At 44.4% G+C, this 25,618-nt stretch overlaps 1 protein-coding gene across 1 annotated transcript in view; it reads right to left on the bottom strand.

Moving 5' to 3' along the window:
- The window catches only part of C8B (complement C8 beta chain), a gene marked incomplete at its 5' end in the record, with an annotated part of 38,212 nt that overhangs the window by 5,473 nt on the left and 7,121 nt on the right, over positions 1-25,618 (bottom strand). The window contains 9 exons of the mRNA XM_081088403.1: positions 195-348; positions 7,533-7,696; positions 10,430-10,558; positions 12,537-12,777; positions 13,997-14,194; positions 16,700-16,832; positions 18,632-18,773; positions 20,813-20,954; positions 24,152-24,308. Of these exons, the coding sequence (XP_080944529.1) occupies positions 195-348; positions 7,533-7,696; positions 10,430-10,558; positions 12,537-12,777; positions 13,997-14,194; positions 16,700-16,832; positions 18,632-18,773; positions 20,813-20,954; positions 24,152-24,308 (1,460 nt within the window). The remainder of the gene's footprint in view (positions 1-194; positions 349-7,532; positions 7,697-10,429; positions 10,559-12,536; positions 12,778-13,996; positions 14,195-16,699; positions 16,833-18,631; positions 18,774-20,812; positions 20,955-24,151; positions 24,309-25,618) is intronic.

The raw sequence follows: 25,618 nt of genomic DNA, 5'->3' as shown, positions 1-25,618 counted from the left end.
CCCCTTTTTCCCATTGAGATAATGAAAAGAGCTTCATGACAGACCCTGGGGCTCGAGGCAGAGGCGAGGGATTGACCTAGAAACTCTTGAACTACTCTAGAGGGTATGAGGTTTTGATAACATGTTCTGGCCCCAGAACCAGCCCTCCACAGGACTGCTCCCACCAGGGACACCAGCTGCCCCGGAAATGGTACCTTTCAGGACAGGGACCCCATTCCCTTTGCAGGGGGCACAGAGGCAGGAGCTGACTTCTTTCTGGAACTCTTCCAGGGCCTGCTTCATGTTCTGCTTCACTGTGCTGGAGTAGGCGAAGTCTGTGGAGGTCACCAGCTCATACAGTGGCGATGCCTGGGAAGCAAGCAAAGCCTTTTATGTCAGGGGGAAACATTCATCAAATAGAAGCGTAAAGCAGGGCTCCCCAGGAATGGGCAAGGGGTCAGTGCACAGAGACCCAAAGTAGACCCCTATGGCATTGGATAAATGCCCCAGAGTGTAGATGGATGCCCCATCATCTCTCTGTCCCATTCCACCTACTATCCACAAATAAGCTCATTCAAGTTCAGGCCAACCAATACTTACTGAATAAGTGCCAGGAAGTCAGCACAAGTAAGGAAAAGATAAAATCCCCACTCACAAGAAATTCAGAATCCAGAGGTAGAGGCAAGCATACTAATGGATACTTACAGCACAGGTAATAGGGGAAAATTAATGGATAGAGAGGAGCAGGTGGTTCATCTGTCTCTGGTGGGGAGAGGAGGTGATTTTCAAGCAGCTCTTTGAAAGTATTATGGGAACCTGGTTCTAACATCACTCCCTCGTCAAAATCTATCAAAAGCATTCACACCATGCCAGAGACACTATCGGGAAGCCTTTCCCAAGCTCCAGAGCTCACAGAACACCTTCCCATCATGAAATGCTCAGAATACTCTACTACTCATTCAATACAAATTCTTTTTGCTCACTTTTCCATACATTTTTTATGTGTTGAAATCTCTGTCTCTCTACTAATTAGATTATAAATTGACGATCAGGGCTACAAACTCCTCAGCTCTGCCTCTAGGATCCAGCCCTGAAAACCGCTAATAAAGTGGATCAATTCAAGGGGGATTGAAGACCTCACCATCACGCCAGTAGCAGAAGGCATGGAGGAGAGGGTGTGCATAGCAGAACTGTAGAAGCACAAAGAGGGATGCTGGTTGCACAGAGAGCTCAGCAGTGTCTGAGACTTGGAAGCCACAGATGGAAGTGGTGGTGTTTGTAGATCAGGAAAAGCCAGAGGCCACATCCCAAAAGGTAGTTAAAACTATTCAGTCTCTTGGCTCTAGTTTCAGCTCCAGGGCCAGGTTCCTCTCCAGATTTTGGTTGTGATCCTGCCCTAATCCAGCCCTAGAGAGTTTAGGGTCTGTCTAAATGCAGGCAATCATGCCTAATAGAAGCCTCCAGTGAGAAGAAAATTGCTTCCATTTCTTAATGCGTCTGATGCTGACCTTCGCCCCAGTGGGCAGAGAAAGGCCCCTTGGTGGTCCCATTGTCTCACTGTTTTGTGGTCAATGAATTGATCCAGAGGCTGTTTACAGAACCTTCCAGCCTGCTGGCCCGTGCATGGGGGAGGGTTTGCTGTACACCAACCATGGGCTCCAACCGGCAGCTTTCCCTTTCAGGAAGAACCCAGCCCTGAGATTTGCTCCAGGAGAGGGAGAAAGTCAGAGGCAGAATTGGACTAAATCTTCCAGGTATACTTTGTGCTAGAAGCTGTGCTGGTGGTTTACAAATATGATCCCACTTCATTCTCATAAGGCAGCAGTTATTAGTCTTGTTTTCAGGGGAGGTTGAGTAACTGAACAAAGTCAAATAACTCATAAAAGAGCTGCCAGGGTTCTAACCCAAAGCCTTTGTTTTTCCTACTAGTTCATGAGGACTATTAATAAAAGTGACTATTATTATTATTATTATTATTATTATTGACTATTTCCATTTCTAACCTTATCCCAGTGGTCTCCACATTTTGCAGACTTTGGTGGAGTTCTGAGCAGCAACTCTCAGATCTTCACAGCTCCCTCTTTAAATCAAGTTAATATGACACAGCTGCCTGTTCTTTGGTTTGCTGGTCCTCTTTGCTCTTCTCCCTTCCTGCCTCTCTCCCTGCTTTCCTCCCTCCTTTTTCTTCCCATCTCTTCCCCAAAATACACAGTCCTAATTTCTCACCTTGATTATTGGGTCCATAGCATCCCTGCCCTTATAAATTTTATTTATCATATTGCTGCAAAGAGATGATGGTTGCTATCTGTTCAGTGCCATGCACTTCTCCACAATGGACCCTGGTGATTGACATTTTCAATGATAATAATTATTGCCATAACCAGCATTTATTAGGTGCTGAACTAAATACTCAACAAACATAATCTAACTGAATCTTTACAACAATCTTATGAGTCAGGTAGGTGGTCTTCTATATTCCCACTAGTGGCCCCATGGATGAAATTTGTGCACATTAAAAGGGAATTAATTAGAGGAAATATTTTAATATTGCTATTTGCCCTTTCTCTATAATAGAAGTGTCAAAGATGAAAGAAAATTAGTAAAATGTACATGAAAATGTTCCTCCTGTCAGAGTCTGGGGCACACTGCAGGACCCAGAGTCAAGTTCCTGTCCACCTACGTGCACCTTGAAATCACATGAGACCCAACCTGGCTGGCCCCACCCCCATTGGGCGAGATCCAGACCCGGCCGGCCCTACCCCCATCAAGCCCTGCCTCAGGTCCCCCGTCAAGCCCCACCAAGTGGGGGGCATGGCCTAAAGTCCCCCTTCAAATCCCACCGGGCAGGGGGTGTGGCCTGAGGTCCCCTGTCAAGCCCCACTGGGCAGGAGGTGCAGCTTCAGGTCCCTGCTGATTGCTCATTAGGGCTCATTACAGGAACCCTGCCTCCACTGTGGGCGCAGCCATCTTGTGATGGCGTGACAGAGTGAGGGTCAATTTGCATATTACCTCTTTATTATATGGGATTTTACAGATGAAAGGCTAAGTCACAGAAAAGTTAAATAGATTAACCAGAGCCACACAGTAGTGGGAAAGGATTTGAACCATTAACATTGTGGTCTGTTTCTTGCAAGTGTATATTTTTGGATAGGTAGGTAGAAAAATACATACCTCAAATAGGTGGCTTAAGGAAAGTGTAGTTTTATATTCCACTTTTTTCACTTCACATCATATTATGAGCATAAAAGAATATTTTTTATGGCTGCATAGAATCCTGTGGTATGGATGAACTAGAACAAGCATGTCAAACTCAAAGGCTAACACAGGCCAAATAAATGAGGCATGTGGCCCACGGGCCTAGAGTTTGACATGCTTGAACTAGAATATATACAACACTTGCCCTGCTATTAAATATTTAGGTTGTTTCCTTTTTCTTTTCTCCTTTGCTATTACAAACAACATAGATCAAGGCATGTTTTTATACATGCATCGTTACCAACTTTTAAAATTATTTATTTAGCTGATTCTGCACTTAGGGTTATTGAATCAAAAACTAAAAGAATTTTAAAAGTTTGGATATATACAATTAAATTCTTTTCCTAAAGGGTTGTACGTATTTACAGTCCCATCTCATTTTATAAAGGTGCCCATTTCATCACTCTCAATGAACATTAAGTGTTATAGATTTTAATAACTATCAATTTGATAGGTTAAAAATATTGCTTTGTTACTTTAACTTTTTAGTTCCTAGAGAAGTTGAAAATTTTGCATCTTTATTCATCATCTGAGTTCTAAGTGTTGTCTATTTCTTTGAGATGTGTCTTATAAATTGCAGACACATTTAGAATTTCATTTGTGGCAAAATTATTTGGTTGGTGTGTAACCTGCCATTTAAAGATATTCATGGTTTCCTCATTTGAAATTCAGAATTTATTGCTAAGGGTGCTATCCATCAGTCTAAGTCCAACATTATCTTACCCAGCAATGCTACTGTGCTATCTGTATTGTAAACCTTCCCTTGGTCAGAGTGATGTGCTTTGCAAGCATCTTTGACGAAGCTGCTTTAGAAAGGTGTGCTGGTTATCACTGCTGAGCAAATATGTCAGCTTCTTTGCTTTCTGGGCAGGCGGCAAGGCAGCAGTCTCTGCCATCCTTAAGGACAGGTTTGCAACGTGACTTGTTTCGCACAGGGAAAGGTGTGCAGAGGGAGTGCCCCTTCCCTGGTGACACCTTGGGAGCAAAGTGAGCTGACTTTTCCTGTTCCCTCACCACTGCTGTGGTGATCTTGGGAGTAGATGCCAAGATAAAACCTCCATCGCCTGGCTCCCTGAGTGACATTGAGGAAAGCCCCTGACCAGTACACTTTGGAACATGTCACTGAGGTTTGGGGGTTGTTCTTACTGCAGTGTAACCTAGGTTGTCCTGACATCTTTGTGAGCACCATTCACTACTATACTTTTTTCTTTCTACCTTAGGCAATGCCCAAGCTCCATACAGTGTCTTCTTTCAGCCTGGGTCTCAGACCACAATCTAGCTACCCTGATCACTAGAGAAATGTACATGGATCATAGGCCTGGTGACTAGGGTTGCCCATTAAATAAGAATTCCCAGGTAAAATGGAATTTGAGAGAAACAACAAATTTTTAGTATAAATATATTCCATGAAATACTGAGGAGATGCTAATACTCAAAGAGTATTCCTTATCTGTCTGAAATTCAAATTTAATTTGACATCCTGCATTTTTCACTTGCTAAATCTGGCAAAAATCTGTACGTACTTTCTTTAACATCTCAACATATCTTTGGGATTTCTTATCCATTAAGGATCATTTCAATGGGCCACAAGCTTTTCCCTTCCAGACCATGGTTGTCACTCCAGTATCTTCTGGTATTTAGTGTTACAAAGAATTCTAAGACCAGTGTGACTTTTATAGTTATAGGCTATATTTGCTCTAAGAGTAATTAAAAAAACAAACAAAACAAAACAAAACAAAAAAACATCACCAGGATGTGTTTCACTATAGTTCCCCCCCCCGCCCCCCCCCCCCCCCCGTACTTTTGCCTACTTTTCAATGAGGCACTGTCAGCTCAGGGAAATTCCCCTCATTATGTGTTTGATGAACGCATCTTCACATTTACTCTTGTCTTTCTCAGGAAGAAGTCCCTGAGATTTCGATTTCCACTCTGTGCTCTCTTTCTGTCATATTTCTTACATGTCATTGTTTTAATCTCGTTGTCTTTCGCTCCTGCATTCTAAGAACATTTTTATAGCCCCTTCCACATCATCGACTCAATTTCCTGCAGTGTCAATTCTGTTCTTTATAGTTTCCAATGTGGGTTTTAATTCTGCTACTGTGCTCCTGGTTCCCTGTATTCAGCTACTTCCCTTTTCATCTGCTTAGTGTCTAAACATCTCAGCTTCTATTTTTTAGTTCATCAATTCCTCGTTTTCTTGATGTTTGTTATAATCACAAAGCAAATACTTTCCAAATTTATTTCTGTTTTTCTATATTTCAGACGTACCCTTGCCTCCTGCATCTTGAATGTCATGTCAATCTGCTGTGTTCAGAATGCTCTTCATTTGTCTATCGCTTTCTTGTAACTCTCCTTTGAACAGAGAGCCTCTGTATCTCAAGTTTGCCAGCAGACAATGTGTACGGGTTCCTCTGTGGTTTTCTGCCCTGCCCACCTGGCTCCTACAGGTATCATGATCGTCATCTTCAACGCAAGTCTATGTACAAGCCTTGGCCACCACCTGTGTCTAGGAATTGCTTACGTAGAGGGCCCTGCTGTCCTGGAAGCAATCACTGCTCCAGCTACCCGGTCAGGGACTCTGCAGAGAAGAACTCCTCAGAGACCATGGGAAGCCATCTGCAGTTTTCTCTTGCCAGAAACTGCATGAGGGAGTGGGTTGCCCAGAATGTATGTTTCCAACTCAGGTTAGGAACACCTCCAAAAAACCTGCCTCCCCCGCTCCTGAAAACATCTCTGATTCTCTCACCTTTTCCCCTCCATCAGCCCACACAGGCTCCAGAACCCTCCCCTGAATAGAGCATGTGAATGGCATCCCATATGTGCAGAGAAGCCTCTGAGCTTCAGTAAAGTGCTTCACACCTGCAGGCCTGGTTGAGATGTTTAGCATGCTAACATGCCCTCCTCCCCTCCCCACACACCCACATCCATATCACATCATATACTTGGCACTTGACATTCCCAGAGTGCAGGGTGGCAGATCCAACCTATTTAGGAAGGTAATCAGGGCAAGTCATTAATTTCCAGTTTCAAATAAAAAATTCGGTAAGAGATAAGTAAAATGTAAATACTAGGGATCTATTTTTCCCTGTTCTCTCTCCCATGCCCGTACGTGATGCCACCCAATGTCACCATGCCATTAGCCAACCCCAGATTTCTCTGGAGCTGCCTGCAACTTTATCCTTCTCAATGCTTGCCTAAATGTCACCACTGACTAGAGGACGTGAATGGCAGCCTTCTTGTTCTGCAGAAATGATGTGTTTGACATACAAATAAAGAGCCTGTAGGAAATTGCCAGGGCTAGGAACTGCAGAGTCTCATGTTGGAGCTCCAGCTCCTCACTTTTCCCTCCTTCACTGCAACAGTAAATCTCCAGGGGCTGATGCTGGACCATCAATGACTGTACACATGATGGCAAGAGGAGGACGGTGTACAGTATGACATGGACACCATCCTGAAGGCCCCACAGGCAAGCACCTACCACTGCTGATGTGTGTGACAGTCTTGTTCTGGCAAATGTCCTTTTAGTTTAAGTTTGCAAAACTGCTCTTGTTTGGGTGACAGGTGGTTGGGATCATTATTTTTTATTCTTTAAACTCACAGGAAAGTCTGGAGAGGAGGGGAAAAGTGCAGGTCTCAGGTCTGGACCCAATAGAGACTCCCAAGCAGCCACAATTGGGTGCGACCTCTGTGACCTTGTTTTTTTTTATCAGCCACAAAATAAAGATAAACATTTTAACTTGCAGACTTGTGGGGATTAATTGTAATGACATCGTGAAAGCCCTTGGCAGAGTGTCATGGGAATAGTAGGTGCCCAAAAGATGTTAATGATTCCCATGATATGTTATCCTGTCCAATGAGATTGTTATGCCTAAGTGTGTCTTACTGTGCAGCATAGACTGTATTTTTCACCCTTGGACTTCCTCTATTTTCCTCCAGTGCCTTAGTTCCTATCACATTACTGAAACACAGCAACTATTTGTAGGTTGCCTGAATGAATATTTAAATGAGCAAATAATTGAGTGAGTAATTCTCTGATGGAATGGAAACAATATTAATGTAAGAAGGCTTTAGTTAGAAGCTGGTGGTTAATTTTCTTTAGCAACGTGGGGGCCCCAGTGAGAGGGAGTAGGGGGTCACTAGCTGGTGCTGAGCAGTTACACTGTAATTGGTTCACTTCAGATATATTTTCCATTCTCATGTATGCACCTCAAGATTAGGGTAGGCCTTATTGGGTTCTGTATCCCATACCCTGGCTCAGAGCAGAGGGGAGGATGGGTAGAGCAGCTACCCAGCAATACCTTAATTTTGATGATGTCGGGGTTGTACTGCACTGCATCTCCCCACTCCTGCATCAGGTCCGCTGTTGGCAGGTCCTTGTAGGCCAGGGCGGTGACGTGCTCACTTGCTCCTCCTCGCACGCGGACCACCAAGTCCTCTACCATGCTTTTTCTATTGTTTCTGTCTGATATGGACACAGAGACCTGGGATGTCAGGGAATCTACTTTTGCACCTTAGCATTTAATAACCAACTAATAACCAACTAATAACCTAGGTACCGTGATATTCACTGAGTTTTCCCAGGAGAAGTGGATAGACACATCCCTGCCAGAAGGGAGTCACATTGCAATGGGAAAAATGCAGCTCACCCAATCATATAGGATGCAAGTTGGAGGCAGAACAAGGGGACATTTATTTTGAGAATCCATAAATTCCAGTCACTAAGTGAGTTAATAGAAGGTAGATATCAGATAGATAGATAAATATGGATAAATAAATAAATCATAGATCTACATATATAAAAGCCAAGCAACCAGAATGACAGAATGACCAATCAGGGGTGGGGACAGCTAGCCAACTGCCCATGATCCCTTCCCCGGCTGGCCCCACCCCAGATTGGCCCACCCCCACCCCAATTGGGGGCGGGGCTGGACAGCCAACCATCCACGACCCTCCCTCCCTCCCCATCGGCCCCCATATGAGTGGGCTGGCCGGACCCCACCCATGCATGAATTCGTGCACTGGGCCTCTAGTATGTAAATAATTAGTAGATAGCTGATACATACATACATACATACATACATACATACATATATACATTCATATGGGTAGATTGATAGATCATAGATAGGTAAGTAGATTGGTAGATAGATAGATTATTGATCATTTATGTGTTAGTCACTAATTTCTAAATGTTGTACATGTATTCATTCAATCTTCACTGTGACATAGAAACATATAATCTTTACTTTGCAGATGAGAATTTTTAGGCACTGGGTGTGAAGGAATTCATGTATACATGAACCCTGCCCAAGCTCTAAGCTCTAGCACTTCTTTGTGTGGGATGACTAAAGCTGGGAGAATTTGTAAAGACTGGGCTCTGCAAGGGATACATACCTACAAAAGAGTGTCTACTATAAAGTGATTTAATTTTTCACGGAGTTTCCCATAAAGCCCTCTATCATATCAGTGAGTCATTCCATTCTAATTTATCTATGTGCCTGAGGCTAAAAGAACTGGTGTCAAGTGACTACTCAGCTCTGAGCCTGCAACACCATGCTTTGTATGAAGGCAGATTCGCATACTGCTGGTAGGAGGGTAAACTGGGACAACCATTTTAGAAGACAGATAAAAAAAGTACATCCTCAACAACCCAACAATTCCACTCCTAGGTGTAGCCCCTGGGGAGACAGGGACCAGATGACTGTGTAAGAACACTCATAGGAGCATTTATTCTAAGTGCATGACATAGCAAATGATCCAAATTCAACAGAATGGACAAACTTGTATTCATACAGCAAAATACTATGCAGCGATAAAAATGACCTCACTAGAGTTATACACAAAATCATGCTGTTGAATAAAAAGAACAAAAACAAAAAATCCACCCAGAGAACTGAAAAGATGATGTTCCATCCATATACAGTTCAAAAACAAGCCACACTGAGCCATACTGGTCAGTGGGTCATATGGGAGGTAGAACTATTAAGAAAGGAGGAGTCAGGATGGTGTCATCTCCAGAAGGAAGGGAAAAGCCATGGTTGGCAAGGATTTCTGGGGTGCTGAGCAATGTTCCATCTGCTGACAAGTCTTCTTTAAAGAGCGCCTGCGTTTTGTGTGCCTCCGCATGTAGGACACACCTTCGGACCCAGCAGCACCAAAATGAATAAACAACAATGTCAACCACACACCAGTCACAGTGCAGGAGACCAGCGATTGATACTTATTTTTGTTTTGGCTGTGGAACTTGCTTTGCATAAGCTTAGTAAGCAGAGCAGACAAAAGAGAGCTGCTGGAGGTGCAGAGGGTTGGGGACTGCAGCCCCTGCTGACCAGCTTTTCTTTCCCACTCCACGCGCTGTATTGATTCCCAGCTTCCCCATAAGGCCTTCAAGATTCCTGCTCCTAAGATGCCTGGCTTTACACCCTGGCTTCATTATGCACCTTGCAACCCAGCCACACTCCAATCTGGTCTCTCCTGCCACATGGGCTCTGCTGTATGGTTTGTGGCTTCACCTGCTCTTCTAGTCTCTGTAAAGCCCTTTGTCTCAGGGAAGGACTAGCCTCCTCACCTGCCTCCTCCAGCTCTAGCATCCTACCTCTAGCCAGGCCAACTCCCACCCAGACCCCCGACTAATTTTCCATTGTTAGATCTTTTTCCTGCCTAAAACACAACCTTGAATCTTTACTCCTCCAGCAACAAATCAAATGACCCCCTCCCTTAGGAAGCCTGCCTGATGCTCTCAACTGGGTTAGGTGCCTGTCACTGTCTTATCATTGGTTCCTTGTTTGCCTACTTCGTGTGACAGAAATACAATTTTATTCATTTTTGTATGCCCAGCACATAGTAGGAGTAGGTACATTTTTATTGAATGAATGTTTTTTTAAATTTTTAATCTTTACCTAAGGATATGTTTTACTAATTTAAAGAGGAGAGAGAGAGAGAGAGAGAGAGAGAGAGAGAGAGAGAGAGAGAGAGATCAGTTGGGTTCAAACCCATAACCTAGGTATGTGCGCTGACCAGGAATCAAATCCATAACCTTTAGTGTGTGGAGAATGCTCCAATCAGCTAAGCCACCTGACCAGGGCTGACTTACTATTTTAATTGAAATGCCTTGGAATATCCAGTATTTAACGTAAAGAAAGACCAAGTCCTGGAGTCCTAGAAGGGAAAGATGCCATGTGCCCCTGCCACTCACCTTTGATTTCCTTCAGCACACCCTTGCACAGGGCCATGGACACACCGAGCTTGAGGTAGACTATTTCAAAGGCAGCACCCATTCTAAAACCTGCTTGGGCACAGGCGTGAATATCCTTAAGAGAATAATCTGAAAGAAGCAAGAAAAGAGGCTCATGACCGAAAGGTAATCCAGCCTGTCCCCTTCCTGTGGTTGATCCTAGAGGCCCAGCCCTTGCTGGGTGTCATGGCTATGCAGGGACTCAGGTTCAGACAAATGGGAAGCCAGACTGATGACAGGAAATACAAGCAGCTCCTGCACCGGACCAAGACAGCATATGAAACCAGGACCACCTTCCCCCCAGACTCTCTATGGTCTCTGGGGGCGTTTGCCACTCACCCACGAGGGGAAGTGCTCAGAGTCCTTTTCCAAAAACGTGGTTCCTTGTGAAGTTTCCAGGGACTGGTCCAGGGAATATAGGCTGTTGCAATGTCTCCCTTCCCCGACCCACCCATCTCTAATCTTCGATGTAGTAGAGTGAGCTTATAAATTAAGGCAATGTATATGAAGTGCCTGGTCCAGTACCTGGCAAAGGGGCCCCTTCCTCATTTATTCTTCATTTTTGGATCATTTCCCACTTGCCCCGCTCTAATTCTCCCCAGGTATCCTCCTCCCCTGGCTTGCTGAAACCTCAGAGTGCCTTGTAGCACCTTTCTGTAGCACTTTGAGGCCAGTGAAAGAATAGGAATTTTGACTACTTGGGTTGTCTGGTAATCAGTATTGCCCCACGCATGTTCCTTGAAACATTAATCCTTTAATACTATCACTTATAATTCTTGTACTGGTAGGTTTTATAAGCAAAAGGGCTTCTGTTGTAGTCCAGTAAGAGTGACCGGTGTGGCATCAGATGAGGTGGAGAGGTCATGGCATGGCAGTGTGCTTGGGAAACTCCTAAAGTGGGATCAATTATGTTTCCTCAAGTTATTTGATCACAGAGCCTGTTTGAGGAAGTATGAAAAGCACTTTATAAATTACTGGTGTAGAACCCTTGATCTTGGTAAGACTAAGGCCACCATGACATACATTTATATTTGGTAACCTGTGGCTTCTAGCGAGTACACTGTACGGATAGCCAAGGCCCAGCTCTGCCACTGTAAACCGTGTGACCTGGGGCAGGTCTCTTAACCTGACAAGTTCCACGCTGTTTGAAACAATACCAATTGGAAAGCAGAGATCACACCTTAGACTTGCAGATTACACTTGGAAAGACCTGTATTGTCTGTATGGAAAAAGGATCACAGAGGAGGAAGGGGCGTTGGATATTAGTAGGAGACTGTGGTGAAGATCTCCCACCTTGATATTTAAAGCGTGGTTTGTGGATCAGCAGCATGGACATCACGTCCATGCTTGCTAGAAATGCAGAATCCTAGGTCTCACCTGAAACTTACTGAATCAGAACGTACCTCTTACAAGATTCTCAAATAATTCACATTCACCGTTTGAGAAGGACTGATGCTGGGGTGAGCGTAAGATGGAAACGGTAAAGATAGAGAGAAAAGGTGATTGGGGCTGGAGCTAAAGGGACTTGCTAATAGGTTGAAAGGAAAGGAAAATAACCAAGGTTGACTCCTAGGTTTTCAGTTGGAGCCACAGGTTGGATGAGATGTCCATGATTCTGGAAGAAACATATTTGGAAAAGAAAAGCAAGTGTTCTTTTTGGGGGCGTGATGGTTGTTAGGCATTTGAATGGCGATATCAAGGAGGCATTTTGACATAAGCTCTTGGTTGCAGAGAAGAAGTGCAGGATGGATATACAAACTGGGGGTTATCTGCATGTGGGAGGCATTTAAAGCCCTGATATTTGATGCTATTGTCTGGAGAGAATGGTTATAGAAAAGCGGATCGCCCAGACAGAGGGCTGGCTGAAGGACCAACATTAACAAGTTAAACAAAAAAAGGATGAGGAATCTGCAAATGAAACTGTGAAAGGATAGCCAGGGAGGGAGGAGGAGAACAAGGAGCACTGCTTCTAACTCCTCTCCCGGCAACTCATGGACACTTCTCCCCATCAACACACATAGCTCACACGTGGCCCGTCAGGAAAGTCATGCTCCCCTGGGCTGGGTACCTGCTTTCTCCATGGCCTCCTGGTTCATAACAAGTGTGTATTCATAGATGCCCCCCAGCACGGCCTCCGTGATGTAGTGGGTCCCGAAATCGCGGAAGAGGTCTCTGTACTCGCCGTAGGCATACTCCAGGGGCAGCTGCCTGACTCGCTGGAGGAATTCGTAATGGAGCATGAGACTTCGGGATTTCAGCTTATAGCGGGCCACCTCAAGGTCAGAGCGTGCATGCAGAAATCTGCTTCTCTAAATGAAATACCAACATGGGAAAACCAGACCTTTAAAGTTAGGAATCTGGAACGAGAAGATGAACTTTACAAATACCACCCGGTGTTCTCGGCCCGGGGTCATCACTCTTATGATTCCTTTAGGACACTTGAGGGGAGATGGCCTCTCCGACAAGCTCTCAAATCTCATAAATATTCCAATGTCCTTTTCAGCGTGGAAGAACTCGCTCTTCGCTCAGGCCCTTAAAGTAGCAAATGAGGAATGAGAGGGGAGACAACCAAAAACAGACTCAGCAGGGACAGCAGAGGCAGCAGGGGCAGCAGGGGCACAGCGGCAACTCTGATGGGACACAGGGTTTGCTGATCCACGAAAGCAAGTTCTTCATGATCTTCTGGTGAAAAGAGTAATAGCCAGGCTGTAGGAAGGCTAGCCATTGTGTGTGGCCAGAGACAACCAGCCACAACCTGCACACCAAACTGAGGCCTGGCTTTGGAAATGAAGTGTTATTGGAGTACAGCTATGCCCCTGTGTTTATGTCCAAAACTGCTGTCACTACAGTGGCAGAGTTGAGTAGTGGAAACAGAGCCTGTAGGGCCCCACAAAGCCTAAAATATTTGCTCTCTGGCGCTTTACAGAAAAAGTTGTGTGGGACGAAGGCTCAGGGCTTGTCCTTGTAGAGGAGGGAGGTGAGAGTTCACCAGGCGGGCTGTAGAGTCAGAAGGGAAGGTATCATGAATTAAATAAAGACCAGGTGGGGATATTAGAACCCGGGAAGGGAACGGATAAGGAGCAGAATGAATACAGAAGAAACAGGTGCATGCTGTGAGGTCAGCTCCACCCAATGCCCCAAGAAGTCCGAGGGGAGGTCTTGGGTGACTTTCTGTAGAGGAATGTCAGCTGAAAATTTGAGATGGAAGTCAGATTGCTGGGTTGGAAAGCCTCCAGAGCTGATCTGGTCTGGCAAAGCTACAATCTTCAATGAATGAAAACCACGGGGAAAAGCTTATTAGAAAATAAGGGTAAATAATTTGAGAAGGCTACCGCTGCCTGGTCTTCTAAAGAGTAAGTCAACATATGACCATGCTATTTTGTATGTGTGTGTGTGAAGAGATTTTCAAGATAATAGAATTACAATTGGTTGCTAGGATTAGTAAGTAATGTGGAATATGGACACATCAGTGGGCATGAAAATTCAAATGAATAGAGAGAAACTGAAGAGCCCCAAGAGGGTACTTACAGTATGAGAGAATCTTTTGGTTCGGCTGACAAAACGTTGGCCATTATCATTTGCCATGTTGATGCCAAATTCAAATATTCCAGGGATTGTAAAACCAGCGCTAAAACTAAATTGGCTTCTTTCCGCCTTTGTGACATTACGCTCAAAATCCGAGTAAGATTCATATTCTGTCAGGGCAAATTCATATTTGCCTTGGGTCTAAAGGAAGAAAAAAAGTTCCTTATGTCATCTGACTCCCATCAGCTCTGTACAAGTCAACAAACACCCACGGTCCTCTTACCGTGTGCTAGGCGCTCTGGATACAGGGAACTCAGAGCCAACACTGTCCTCACCCCCAGGGCTCCCAACCCAGTAAGAGAGACAGAGGTGTTCAGTACTGTGGGGTGATATTTAGAAGTGAGTGCTTGGCCTGGATTTCAACTGGCAGAAAAGTAGAGCACATTTTGGGCTGTAGACTCCGCTTAGGCAAAGGCATGGAGCTGGGAAAGCACAGGACATATTTAAAAACTGCAAGGGGTGCTAGTGTGGTCGATTCAGAAGGTAGGATAGTGTGGAGCAGAGAGAGGCGTTGTGAGAGAATGTGCTGGCATAAAAATGTTGGGGCTTCTAAGATGACTTGCTCTAAGTTGGACTTCATCCAAGGAGGAGCCAGCAGAGGAAGTGGCCGGAGCCTTGAGAAGATCACTGAAGAACAACTTAGTGGTTGGATTGGTGGGGATGACTGTGGGGTCAGAGATACAGGCCAATGAGGAGGCTGTCAGAGAAATGCCAGAGCCAGGTAATGAGGGTCTTATCACAGGTAGTGCAGTGGGAATGAAGTGACAGGGGCAGGAAAGGGCCTTTGAGAGAACCCAGAAGGACTATTTGCTTGAAAATCAGGGCTGTTTGTCCCATGTACAGGGGAACAGCCAAGGGGGACTGGTCACTTGGTGGCCCTGGAGTGACCAATCCTGAACTGTCTCCACCCCGTCCCATCAGCTTCTAGGTGCTTGTGGCTCCCAGCCCCCCAGCTGTCAATATATAGAAGCAGACATGAGTCCGAGTGTGGCCTGGAATGAGGCTGCCTGAGAAGAATGTGTCACTGACATTTTCAAGTTGGGTAACCTTGGACATCCAACCTGACCTAACCTCTCCATGCCTCAGTTTCCTCGTGTGTAACATGGAGACAATAATTATTCCTCCACTGGGCTTATTCTTAGGGTTGAGTTTATATGGGTAAAACACTATACAGTGCCTGACACAGTGCTTAAAAAAAAAAAAAAAAAAAAAAAGCTGGTGATGAAAATATATGGGGTGGGCAAAAGTAAGTTTACAGTTGTGAGTATGTAACACAGAGTTTATTCTTGTATTGTTATTTATTAATTATTGTATTATTTTCCGTATGAACATCTGTAAACCTACTTTTGCCCCCCAATCCTGCTGGGCGAGGAGCTGCTTTAGCCTGGCTGATAAATGGCTGTTCCAGGATCCCTTGACAATAGAGGCTGTGGAATGGCGCTGGCCTCATGGAGGAGGGTGTGTTTGTCTCAGGCTCTTTTTTTTTTCTTTTTTGGCCAATAAGTATGTGTAGGAACAAAGGGAGAGAAAAGGGAGGAAGAGGGGACAGTTCCCTGACGGCCAAGACGGCACAGCTTTAGGAGTGGAAACTACCATCAGGGTTATCTCATCTAACCCCTCATTTGACAAGTGAGGAAACGGAGGCCCAGAGTGAAACAGGAACCCAGGTGAAAGTGAACCTGGGACCTGCGGCAGAGCAGAGCCGGCCATTAACCCCAGTGTCATCAACTCAGTCTCGAGTGAATGTGCCTCGCAGTACCATCGTCTGTTCTAACCCCGCTCTCTGTGACAGTGCTTCTGTGTCTGTATGGTAATCGGAGTGGGCTTCCATTAGTGGAGCATTTTACAACTTCAACTGCTTGGCACAATGCCCCATCTAACAAGCAAGGGCTTGGTGACACCGAGAGTTAACATTTCCCCAACACGCGCAACTCAACCAGGTGTGTGTGCTGAGCCTTTACACGGGTTACCTCAGTAGACCTCTCCCAGCAGGACAGGACCCTTATAACTCCCAATTCAAAGAGAAAAGGGGAGGCTCAGAGCCTTTCGAAATACACAGATGGTAAACTGCAGAGCCACCAAATCTGCGAGACTCCAAATCTTAAACTATACTTCTGTCTTCATGGTAGCCTTGGATATTCTTTTATTATTTATTTATTTATTTATTTATTTATTTATTTATTTATTTAAAACATATTTTATTGATTTTTTACAGAGAGGAAGGAAGAGGGATAGAGAGTTAGAAAAATCGATGAGAGAGAAACATCGATCAGCTGCCTCCTGCACACCCTCTACTGGGGATATGCCCGCAACCAAGGTACATGCCCTTGACCGGAATGAAACCTGGGACCCTTCAGTCCACAGGCCGACACTCTATCCACTGAGCCAAACTGGTTAGGGCTTGGATATTCTTTTAGTACAATTGCTGTTACTGCAACTATTGCTGTCATCATATGCAGCATGTCCATCTCGCCACGTGTCCTGAGGAAGGAACCACCCATTTTACCCATGAAGGATTGATGTTCAGAGATAAAGTGATGCTGCCAAGCTTGCGCAGTGGCAGGTGGTAGGCCTGGCTGCAACTCCTGCTGGCTGGCTCTGCACTGCCTGCCGACTGCCCTTCAGGGGCTTCCTGGCTGCACATACCTGCGGGGCGTAGCTTTCCACGTTGAATGGCTTCCTAAACCTCGTGTTCAGTATGTAATGGGGGGAGCACCCACCGCCGTAATACCTGTGATCGAGAACTGGGCCCTCGAAACTGTTTGTGAACAAATTAATCCTGCAGGGAAGGCACAGAGAGGAAGAAGAAGGATGGGTAAGCAGCAGTTTGTAATAATTTCAATTGGTAGAACTAATAAATGGTAGGTGGACCTACAGGCATGGCATCCAAGGCCCTTGATATCTTGGAGAAAGCAGCTTCCCAGCTTCATGTCTGGCCACTCCCAACCACAACCGCATACCCTAGTCCCAGCCACTTGGAGAAGCCCGCTCTTCCTCCAATCTGCTTTGTTCCTTCTCATAGGTGTAAGTGCTGTGCCTTATGCCTAGAATGCCCTTCCAGCCATTCACTGTTTGTTTGTTTTTTCTTTTGAGATTGAGCTCTATTGTTTTCTATTATTAGGAGCCCTCACTGACTCTTGTACCAAGCTGGTACCAAGCTGGATCAGAGGCCCTCCTATTATAAGGATGGCCCATAATAGGTTAAGAACACAAACTCTGGAACCAGAAGCCTGGGGTCAAATCCCTGTTCTACCATTTACAAGTTATGTGACCTTGGGCACACCTGTCGTTAACCTCTCTATACTTCAGTCTCCTCAACTATGAAATGGGAGTAAGGAGAACACCTACCTCATGGGTTGTTGGGCAGAGTCCATGTGTCATATTTGTTAAGTGTTTAGAATACTGCTTGGTCAATGCTTATTATTAAATGTGTCCATTGTCCCCACTGGGTTGTATGCCCCTGGGGGGTGGGGGTTTTCTTCTGAATTTCTGTATGACTCACATCATGAGACACTAAAATAGTTACCATTTACTGAGGGTCTAACTCAATGGTGGCTCCATGCAGTACCTTAGTGTCCCCAAGGCCCTGGGCGGTAGATATCATTATGTCCTTGTAGAAAGGGTGAAAATCCTGTCTCTAATTAGACATACTGCCCACTGCCTCCGAAGGCAGGCCTCCGTCTGGCCCAGTTCTGACTGCTACCAAAAGTTCTTTTTTGGTGTTGCAAGGAGCTCTGTCTGCTTTCAGCTTCTGCCCATTGGCCTCAGTTTTAACGGAATTGTGTTAGGCTCTCTTTCCTATGGAAGAGTTTCACGTATCATAAAAATGGATATTTATTAATTTTATTTAACAAATATAATGTGGTGCTTACTTTGTGGAGGCACAGTAATAATTAATTTACAAATATTGAGTCACTTGATCCTTATGAGATAGGGATTATTATTATTATACCCATTTTAGAGATGAGAAAAGTGAGGCACAGAGATGGTAATTGACCTGTCCGAGGTCTCACTGCCAGAAACAACTGGTGGGGCCAGAATTCCAAGTCTGAGGGTCTAGTTCAAGAATGGAGGCTGCATTCTTCCCACCACATAAGCTGCCTCTCATTATTTTATTATAATCACACTAGAGGCCTGGTGCACGAAATTCCTGCACTGGTGGGGGGGTCCCACAGACAGCTTAGGCAGTTGGACATCCTTAGTGATACTGCACTCACCAGCCATGAGCCTGGCTGCTGGCTGAGCAGCACTCCCCCTGTGGGAGCACACTGACCACCAGGGGTGCAGCTCCTGCTTTGAGTGTCTGCCCCCCTGGTGGTCAGTGCACATCATAGAGACTGGTCAGTTGATTTGCATCAACTGTTCAGTTGATTTGCATATTAGTCTTTTATTATATAGGATGAGCTTATTGAGTCCTCTCCACACTTAAGAGAAGGGTATTACTGACATCCTTCTACAGGTGACAAAACTAAAGCAGAAAGGAGAAAAGAAGCCGCTTTCCCTATCAGCTTCTTCTTCTCTACAATTACCCTGAATGTTGTACCTTCCCATGTATACGATAGAAACACAGTAACTTACCCACTGGCCAGACTGCCAATTGCCCAGTATTGGTCCATTTCCTGCTGACACTTTTTAGAAACTTTTCTACAGTTTGCCTCATCTGACCGGTCCCCGCAGTCATTGTCCCCATTGCAAAGAAGTCTGCGGTTTACACACCTCCCTGGGTTGGAAAGAGGATGTTACACACATTTATTTGGCTGTCAGAAGGCAATTAACATGCTCTGAGCACCTACTCTGCACCAGGCACTTTCCAGGCTTTCAATGCTTCATTTTGACACGTATCACGGTGGTAATGACCTTTACATCTTATTCCCCCAAAGAGGCCAGTCTTGTATTTCGGAAAGCACTGTGAGAAGAGGTTATTAAGAGAGGGCAAGGGCAAGTGCCTGAGAGGCAGAGGTCGAGTGGCCCGACAGGAAGGAAGCCTGGACTTCTCACGCTGAGGCTGGGAAGAGACATGGGTTTGGTGGGTACTGAAGTCATACCAGCTATGTGACCTTCCCTATGTTACTTAACATCATGCCTCAACTTACCCATCTATAAAATAGGGAAGTCATCATACTGTACCTACCCTGAAGGTTGCTGGGAACTTAAATGAGTAAACAGAACAGTACTAACTCATGGGAATGCCAGATATGTGTTGTTATTGTTATAATTAGTGTTTTTGTGGGCCACGTGCCCATTGCCAGTAAATATCTGCAGCAGGATTGGAATTTATGGCTGTCTAATTACAGTTCTTTCCACTAACCCACACTGCCTTCAGCACCACAGCCATTTGGACTATTTTTTCAAGCATATTTGAACGATATGTTTGAAATTATTTGCAGCACTTGACTAACTTGGTGTCCTTTATTATTTGCATATTCTTGGGAAATAAAGCTCATAATACAGGTGACAGTTCCTTAGATGTGTCTGGTTACTTTTAACCAAAGTTCTTGGGATGTTAAAGTCAGAAGAATAACAATCTGGTCCTCAGGTGTTTCTTACTAGGAATTTAAACTAAAGCCTGCCTGGATAATCATTATGGCTTTGGTCAGAATCATGGAACGCTGGCATAATCCATCTGTGGACACATTGTAAAAAAGTCTTTCAGATTTATTGGGTGGAATTTTGCATTTGCAATCAGCCCTAGAAATTGTTCTACGAATCCCTCACTCTTTCTTGAAAGATCCCAAAGCACAGTCCACATGGGTACAGTAGATGTAGAGTTGTAGCTCCTACCTAGAGAATTTGGGTCAAAGTACTCTTGTTTTTTTTGTTGTTGTTTGTTTGTTTTTCTGGACACTTGGAGAAATAGAGAGGCATATATTTGCTTGATTGAGCCAGATGAATGAGTTGAAAAGGTAAGTATTTATTTAGTCCTGCAGCTGATGATTATTTGTGTGCTCCTTTCTACCTTCCTTCTGTCTGTCCATCATCTGTCCTTCTTTTATCCTTCCTTCCTTCCTTCCTTCCTCCCTCCCTTCCTTCCTTCCTTCCTTCCTTCCTTCCTTCCTTCCTTCCTTCCTTCCTTCCTTCTTTCCAGAATGTTTTACTGACTATATCTTGCATTAAGGGTTATGCTGGACTTGCTGATGTAGAAATGCAGAGGCAGGAACTATCTCTCCAAAGATTTTTCAGAGGTAAATATTGCTAACCACCCTTATTTAAATGTTTCAGGCTTTGCCTCTGAGAGAGCCAGCAGAGCTCACCCCCTGAATGGAGTTTCATACCCATCACGTCAGTTGATCCCTATAACAAATTTGTAAGGTTTTACCATCACTTTTAATTTTCTGCTGAAAGAACCAATATGAAGAAAGGTTAAGTGACTTCTCTTAGGTCACAAAGTCCAAATGAGACTTGACTCAGGAGTTTCGATTCCAGCACACATCCCTTTGATGTCTGTAATGTCTGTGAGTGTGGTTTGAATTCCACATTTCCAATGGCAGCTTTTTTCTACTTACCTGTTGTGTGACCTTTGGCAAGGAATGTCTCCAAGTCTCAATTTCTTAATACGTAAAATGGGTTTAACACCCACTTTATAGAGCTGTTTTTATGAAGTGATACATGGGAAAGGAGGCAGAGATATGAAAACAAGGAGGCCTCCTACCTGACACATGACCCTGAGTTTGTGCACCAGGCAATGGCCAGTGCCACCAGCATCACATGTTGTTGCCTAATTTGCTAGCTCTCCCCTCCCAGTCCTATGGCCCTTTATACCTGTCTGTGCGCACACGAAGCCTTCACATCGCACTTGACTTCTGCAGGGTGCGTTCGTAACACAGTCTTCGGCTTCCTTGTCAGAGAGTCTGCAGGGATCCCCGTGGAACTGAGAGGGCCGCAGCAAGACGGCGTGTCTGTACTGGAGGGGAGAGAGTCAGGTGAGCCGAGGGCAGAGTCTCAGGGGCCACGGGAGCTTAGGGATACCTTAAAGGTCTATGCTGCGATTGGCTGCTTGCCTATTTCAACTGCACTGTGAGCTCTCTGAGGGCAGGGACCTTGCCTGATCTCTGATCTGCAGTGAAGATTTGCTGAATGTGGGGAAAGCATGGGCTCTGGAGTCCAAAGGTAGTAACTAGATTGATGTGGCCAATTCAATAACACAAAACCACAGCCTCTCCGCTTGATTACTCCAATAGGCTGACTCAAGTATTCTCATTTACTCAGTATCTTATTAATGCAAAAGCGTGAGCTTGGGACCCACAACAGACTCTGATGCTGTCTAGTTATGTGATATTGGGTAAGTTACTTAACCTCAATGATCTCAGCTTACTGATCTTTAAAATGGAGATAATGAATCACATTAAACGTATAGTTATGGGGTTTGAATTATATATATGATGCATATATGAAATCTCATTGTGTTTTCTGGTACATAGTAGGCACTTAATATCTGGTACTTATTTTTCTTTTTTATTATTAACACATTTTAGTAGTCAATCTTTCTCCATCTCTACCTTCCAGTTTATTCCAGGAATGTTGATTACATTTCCAAAATATTGACTGAGCCACCCAATGGTTAAGACAAAAGTAGGTATTATTTATGCTTGCTTTTTTGTTTGTTTTTAATCCTAATCATGCCCTTTAGGCTGCCCTCAAGGAGGGCACAGATGGTGCTAGTGGGGATGGCAGCAGGCGGTGTCAAGGCAATGAGATGGGTGCCAGGATGGAGGGAGTGCAGTGTGCTCTGTAAATTCGTAGAGGTATCCCAATGCAAATGTAGGAGAGGGGAAAGTGACATCTCAGCTCAGACCAAAGGATGAACAGAAATGTCAGGCCAGCCCAGAGAGCTGGTATGAGGAGGGGAGAGGAGGGTGGGCCAGTGGAGGAAATTGCTGTGCCACAGCTGAGAGATGAGACAGAATGGGCCTTGTTCCTGGAAACAAAATTCATCATGGCTGGAGTAAAGAGTGCAAGAGGGAGAGAGGCAAGAGATGGAGGGAGACAGAGGCAGCAGCAAGTAACGTAGGCCTTCCAGGCCTCAGTAAGTTTGGATTTAGTACTTTATGAAACTACAGCAGGGTAAGGAAGTGATCAGATTTGGGTGTTTCCAAATGCTAGTTGCAGTCAAGATTTTGGTGCAACTAAAGGGGCGAATCAGCCCTGGCCAGTGTGGTTCAGTTGGTTGGGCATCATCCCATGCACCAAAAGGTCAAAGGTTTGATTCCTGGCCAGGGCACATGCTCAGGTTTTGGGCTTGATCCCCAATAGCCAATCAATGTTTCTCTCTCACATGGATGTTTCTCTCTCTCTCCCTCTCCCTTCCTCTCTTTCTAAAATAAATAATAATTTAAAAAAACACCCATAAAAATGGTGGGCAAACCAGGCTAGCAGCCCCTTTGCAGAATGACATGTTAACCAGCCACAGTTATTAATTGTATACTATCTGGAAATCAATATATCTGTACAACTATTCACTCACACTCCTGTACATTTCCAAAGGTTCTTTCTTTCTAGAGCCTTTGGAAACACAGAGGCTGGCAGGACAGGGATAAGGCCTGCATGAAGACTGTCAGAAGACTATCTCAGCCACCAAAGAGAAGATTAGTTTCAGGAGCATGGAAACAGGGGAGGAAAGATATCTCCCAATTCCAGTTTGAAAGGTTCTGATGAAACCCCAGCAGTGAGCCTGCTGACAGCGACGATGCCAGCTGAGGGAAGCGTGCTACAAGATCCGAGTGAAGAGCTCTGAATGGCTGGATGAGTGGGTGACTCACGCTGAGTCTTCCTGGTTTATGGTGTGGATGAAGCAATTATCCAGATAAGTGGATCAATGTTGGTAACTTCAGCAATAAAGCCCACTTTGGGAACCAAATGATCCTGCTTGGCTCTTCACATTGATCCAATTAAGTGTGTAATTGTCCTGGGCCTAACTTCCACAGTGTCTTTGGGGTCCTAGCCTGTGGCTGGTTTGGCTTCCCAAGGAGCTGGGGAAATGGCAACCGTTCTCTGACACATCTGCTCCTCCCAGAGCTGGGGTCCTGGACCAGCCCTCTCAGGACAAGGGAGCCTGATGGAAAAATACTGCAGAAACGGTGTGTTTTGACTGGTTGAATACTAGACCTGAAGCCAGTGGCCTGAGTTCAATGCCTGCATTTGCTACTAGGTGAGAACTCACTCACCTGCTCTGAGTCTCTGTTTACCTATCTGCTTAACAGAGTGTGTAATGACTATGCCTACCTTCTTTTACAGAGATATCAGAAAATATAATGAAATCAAACAACATGTTTGTGGGACACCTATCATGTGCCAGAAAGTGGCCGACATACTGAAGATAAAGAATTGAGTAAGCCTTTACTGGTTCACAGTGTAATGGAAAGCTAAGTAATAATAATAAAAAAAGTAAATGATAAATGCAAGGATACCCAAAAAGGGAGCTATTAAAGCTCATAAAAAGGCACCTATCTAACTGTAAGGGGGGCTGAGAAATCAGGGAAGGCTCCTCAAAAGACATGGCCCTTAAGCAGAGATTCAAATCATGAGTAGATGTTAGCCAGTAAAGGAAGTGGGAAAGGTCACTCCTGCCTGAGAAAGCAGCACAAATAAAGGCACAGGGAGAGGGTGAAATGGTCAGAGAAATGCACGTGTTCAACGTGCTAGAGTGGGGGCTGTTTTATGGAGATGTAGGCCAGGTCTAGGTTATGGGGAGCCTTTACTACTAGAAGTATGGACTTGATCTTAAGGGCCCCAGGTAGACTTTGAATGAGTTCAGGCTGGGAAAAGATAGTCCAGCCTTGTATTTTTGATGTTGCCTCCCTCTGGTTGCATGAGGAAAGATGGATTGAAAGGGCAAGGTTGGTGGCAGGAAGCCTAATTAGGAAGCTATTAACATGAGCAAGGACACATGTTTAGAAAAAATAAAAACAACCTGAAAGATCAAAGAAAGGATATAATTGCTACTTGGAAACACAGAGGAATAGAATTCCTTAATAAAATCAGTCAACATTTACCCAGGTCCTACTATGTGCCAGGCACTGTCTGTAGTGCCTTAGCCAATATTCGCTGAGAATTAGGGATCCTGGAAGCTTAGAGGAGCTCTCTTAAGGCTTGGGTACTTACCCTTTTCTTCTGACAGGGATCACACCTGGTCCAGGAGGACCAGCTGGACAGTTCACAATCAATAGGCCCCAAGGTGACATCCACACTCCGTGTCTGCCTACTCTTGGCAAGGCTCCCATTAACTGCATTTGACTCAAGATAGAGTGGCCTTTCAGCTCTAAAGGGTCACAAGAAGAGAGTCAAATATCAAAAGGGGATTAAGTATATATGCAACCACCTATCCATCCAGTCAATAAATATATATTTTCTCACTTCTGCAAGGCTATTGGTTTATCATTCAAGTACAGGTTAATATTTACTGAATACCCAGTGAGTGCCTGACATTATGGCTAGCTATGGTCGAAAGTGTATTGAACTTGGATCAGAAGACAGTCCATCAGATTTCTCAACAGAAACTTTGCAAGCCAGAAGTGATTGCAAAGAAGTATTCAAAGTATGAAAAGCAAGGACCTAGAGACCAGATTACTCTACCCAGCAAAGATATCATTCAGAATCAAAGGACAGGTAAAGAGCTTCCCAGACAAAAAAAAGATAAAGGAGTTCATCACCCCTAAACCCATGTTATATGAAATGCCAAGGGGTCTTCTTTAAGAAGAAGAAGAAAGATTAAAAATATGAATAATAATATGGCAATAAATACATATCTATCAACAATTGCATCTAAAAAACAAAAATAAAAGAATAAGCAAAATGGAAATAGACTCATAGATATAGAGAATATTTTGACAGTTGCTAGAGGGGGCTTGGGTGAAGGGATTAAAAAGTAAAAATTGCTCCCTAGCCAGCTTGGCTCAGTGGCTAGAGAGTCAGCCTGTGGACCTAAGGGTCCCAGGTTCGATTCCGGCCAAGGGCACATGCCTGGGTTGGGGGCTCGATCCTCAGTAGGGGGTGTGCAGGAAGCAACCGATCAATGACTCTCTCTCATCATTGATGTTTCTATCTCTCTCTCCTTCTCCCTTCCTCTCTGAAATCAATAAAGAAATATATTTTTTAAAAAGTAGAAATTGGTTGTTACAGAAAAGTCATGGGGATGTAAAGTGCAGCATAGGGAATATAGTCAATCATATTCTAATAACGATGTATGGTGTCAGATGGGTGAGAGATTTTTCGGGATGATCACTTAGGAAGTTATGTAATGTCTAATTACTGGGGTGGACACCTGAAACTAATACAACAATGTATGTCAACTGTAATTTTAAAAAATTAAAAAAATAATGTAAAAAATAACAAACCCTAACCATCAAGAACATCTAGGATCTTATATGCAGGGTGTAGCAAAAGTAGGTTTACAGTTGTTCTTATGGAAAGTAGTTAATAATAATACAAGAAGAAACTCTGCATTTTGCATACTTACAACCATAATCCTACATTTGCCCCACCCTGTATTTCCATCAAAATAGTTTATTTTATATTTAATGTAAGTTTAGTTAAATACATAATAAAATATGTGTAACTGAATGTGAAATC

Source organism: Myotis nattereri, assembly GCF_964212035.1.
Source record: "Myotis nattereri genome assembly, chromosome: 3".
NCBI classification, from domain to species: Eukaryota; Metazoa; Chordata; class Mammalia; order Chiroptera; family Vespertilionidae; genus Myotis; species Myotis nattereri.
The sequence above is the reverse complement of the archived record's forward strand: the minus strand, read 5'-3'. Positions and strand labels throughout refer to the sequence as shown.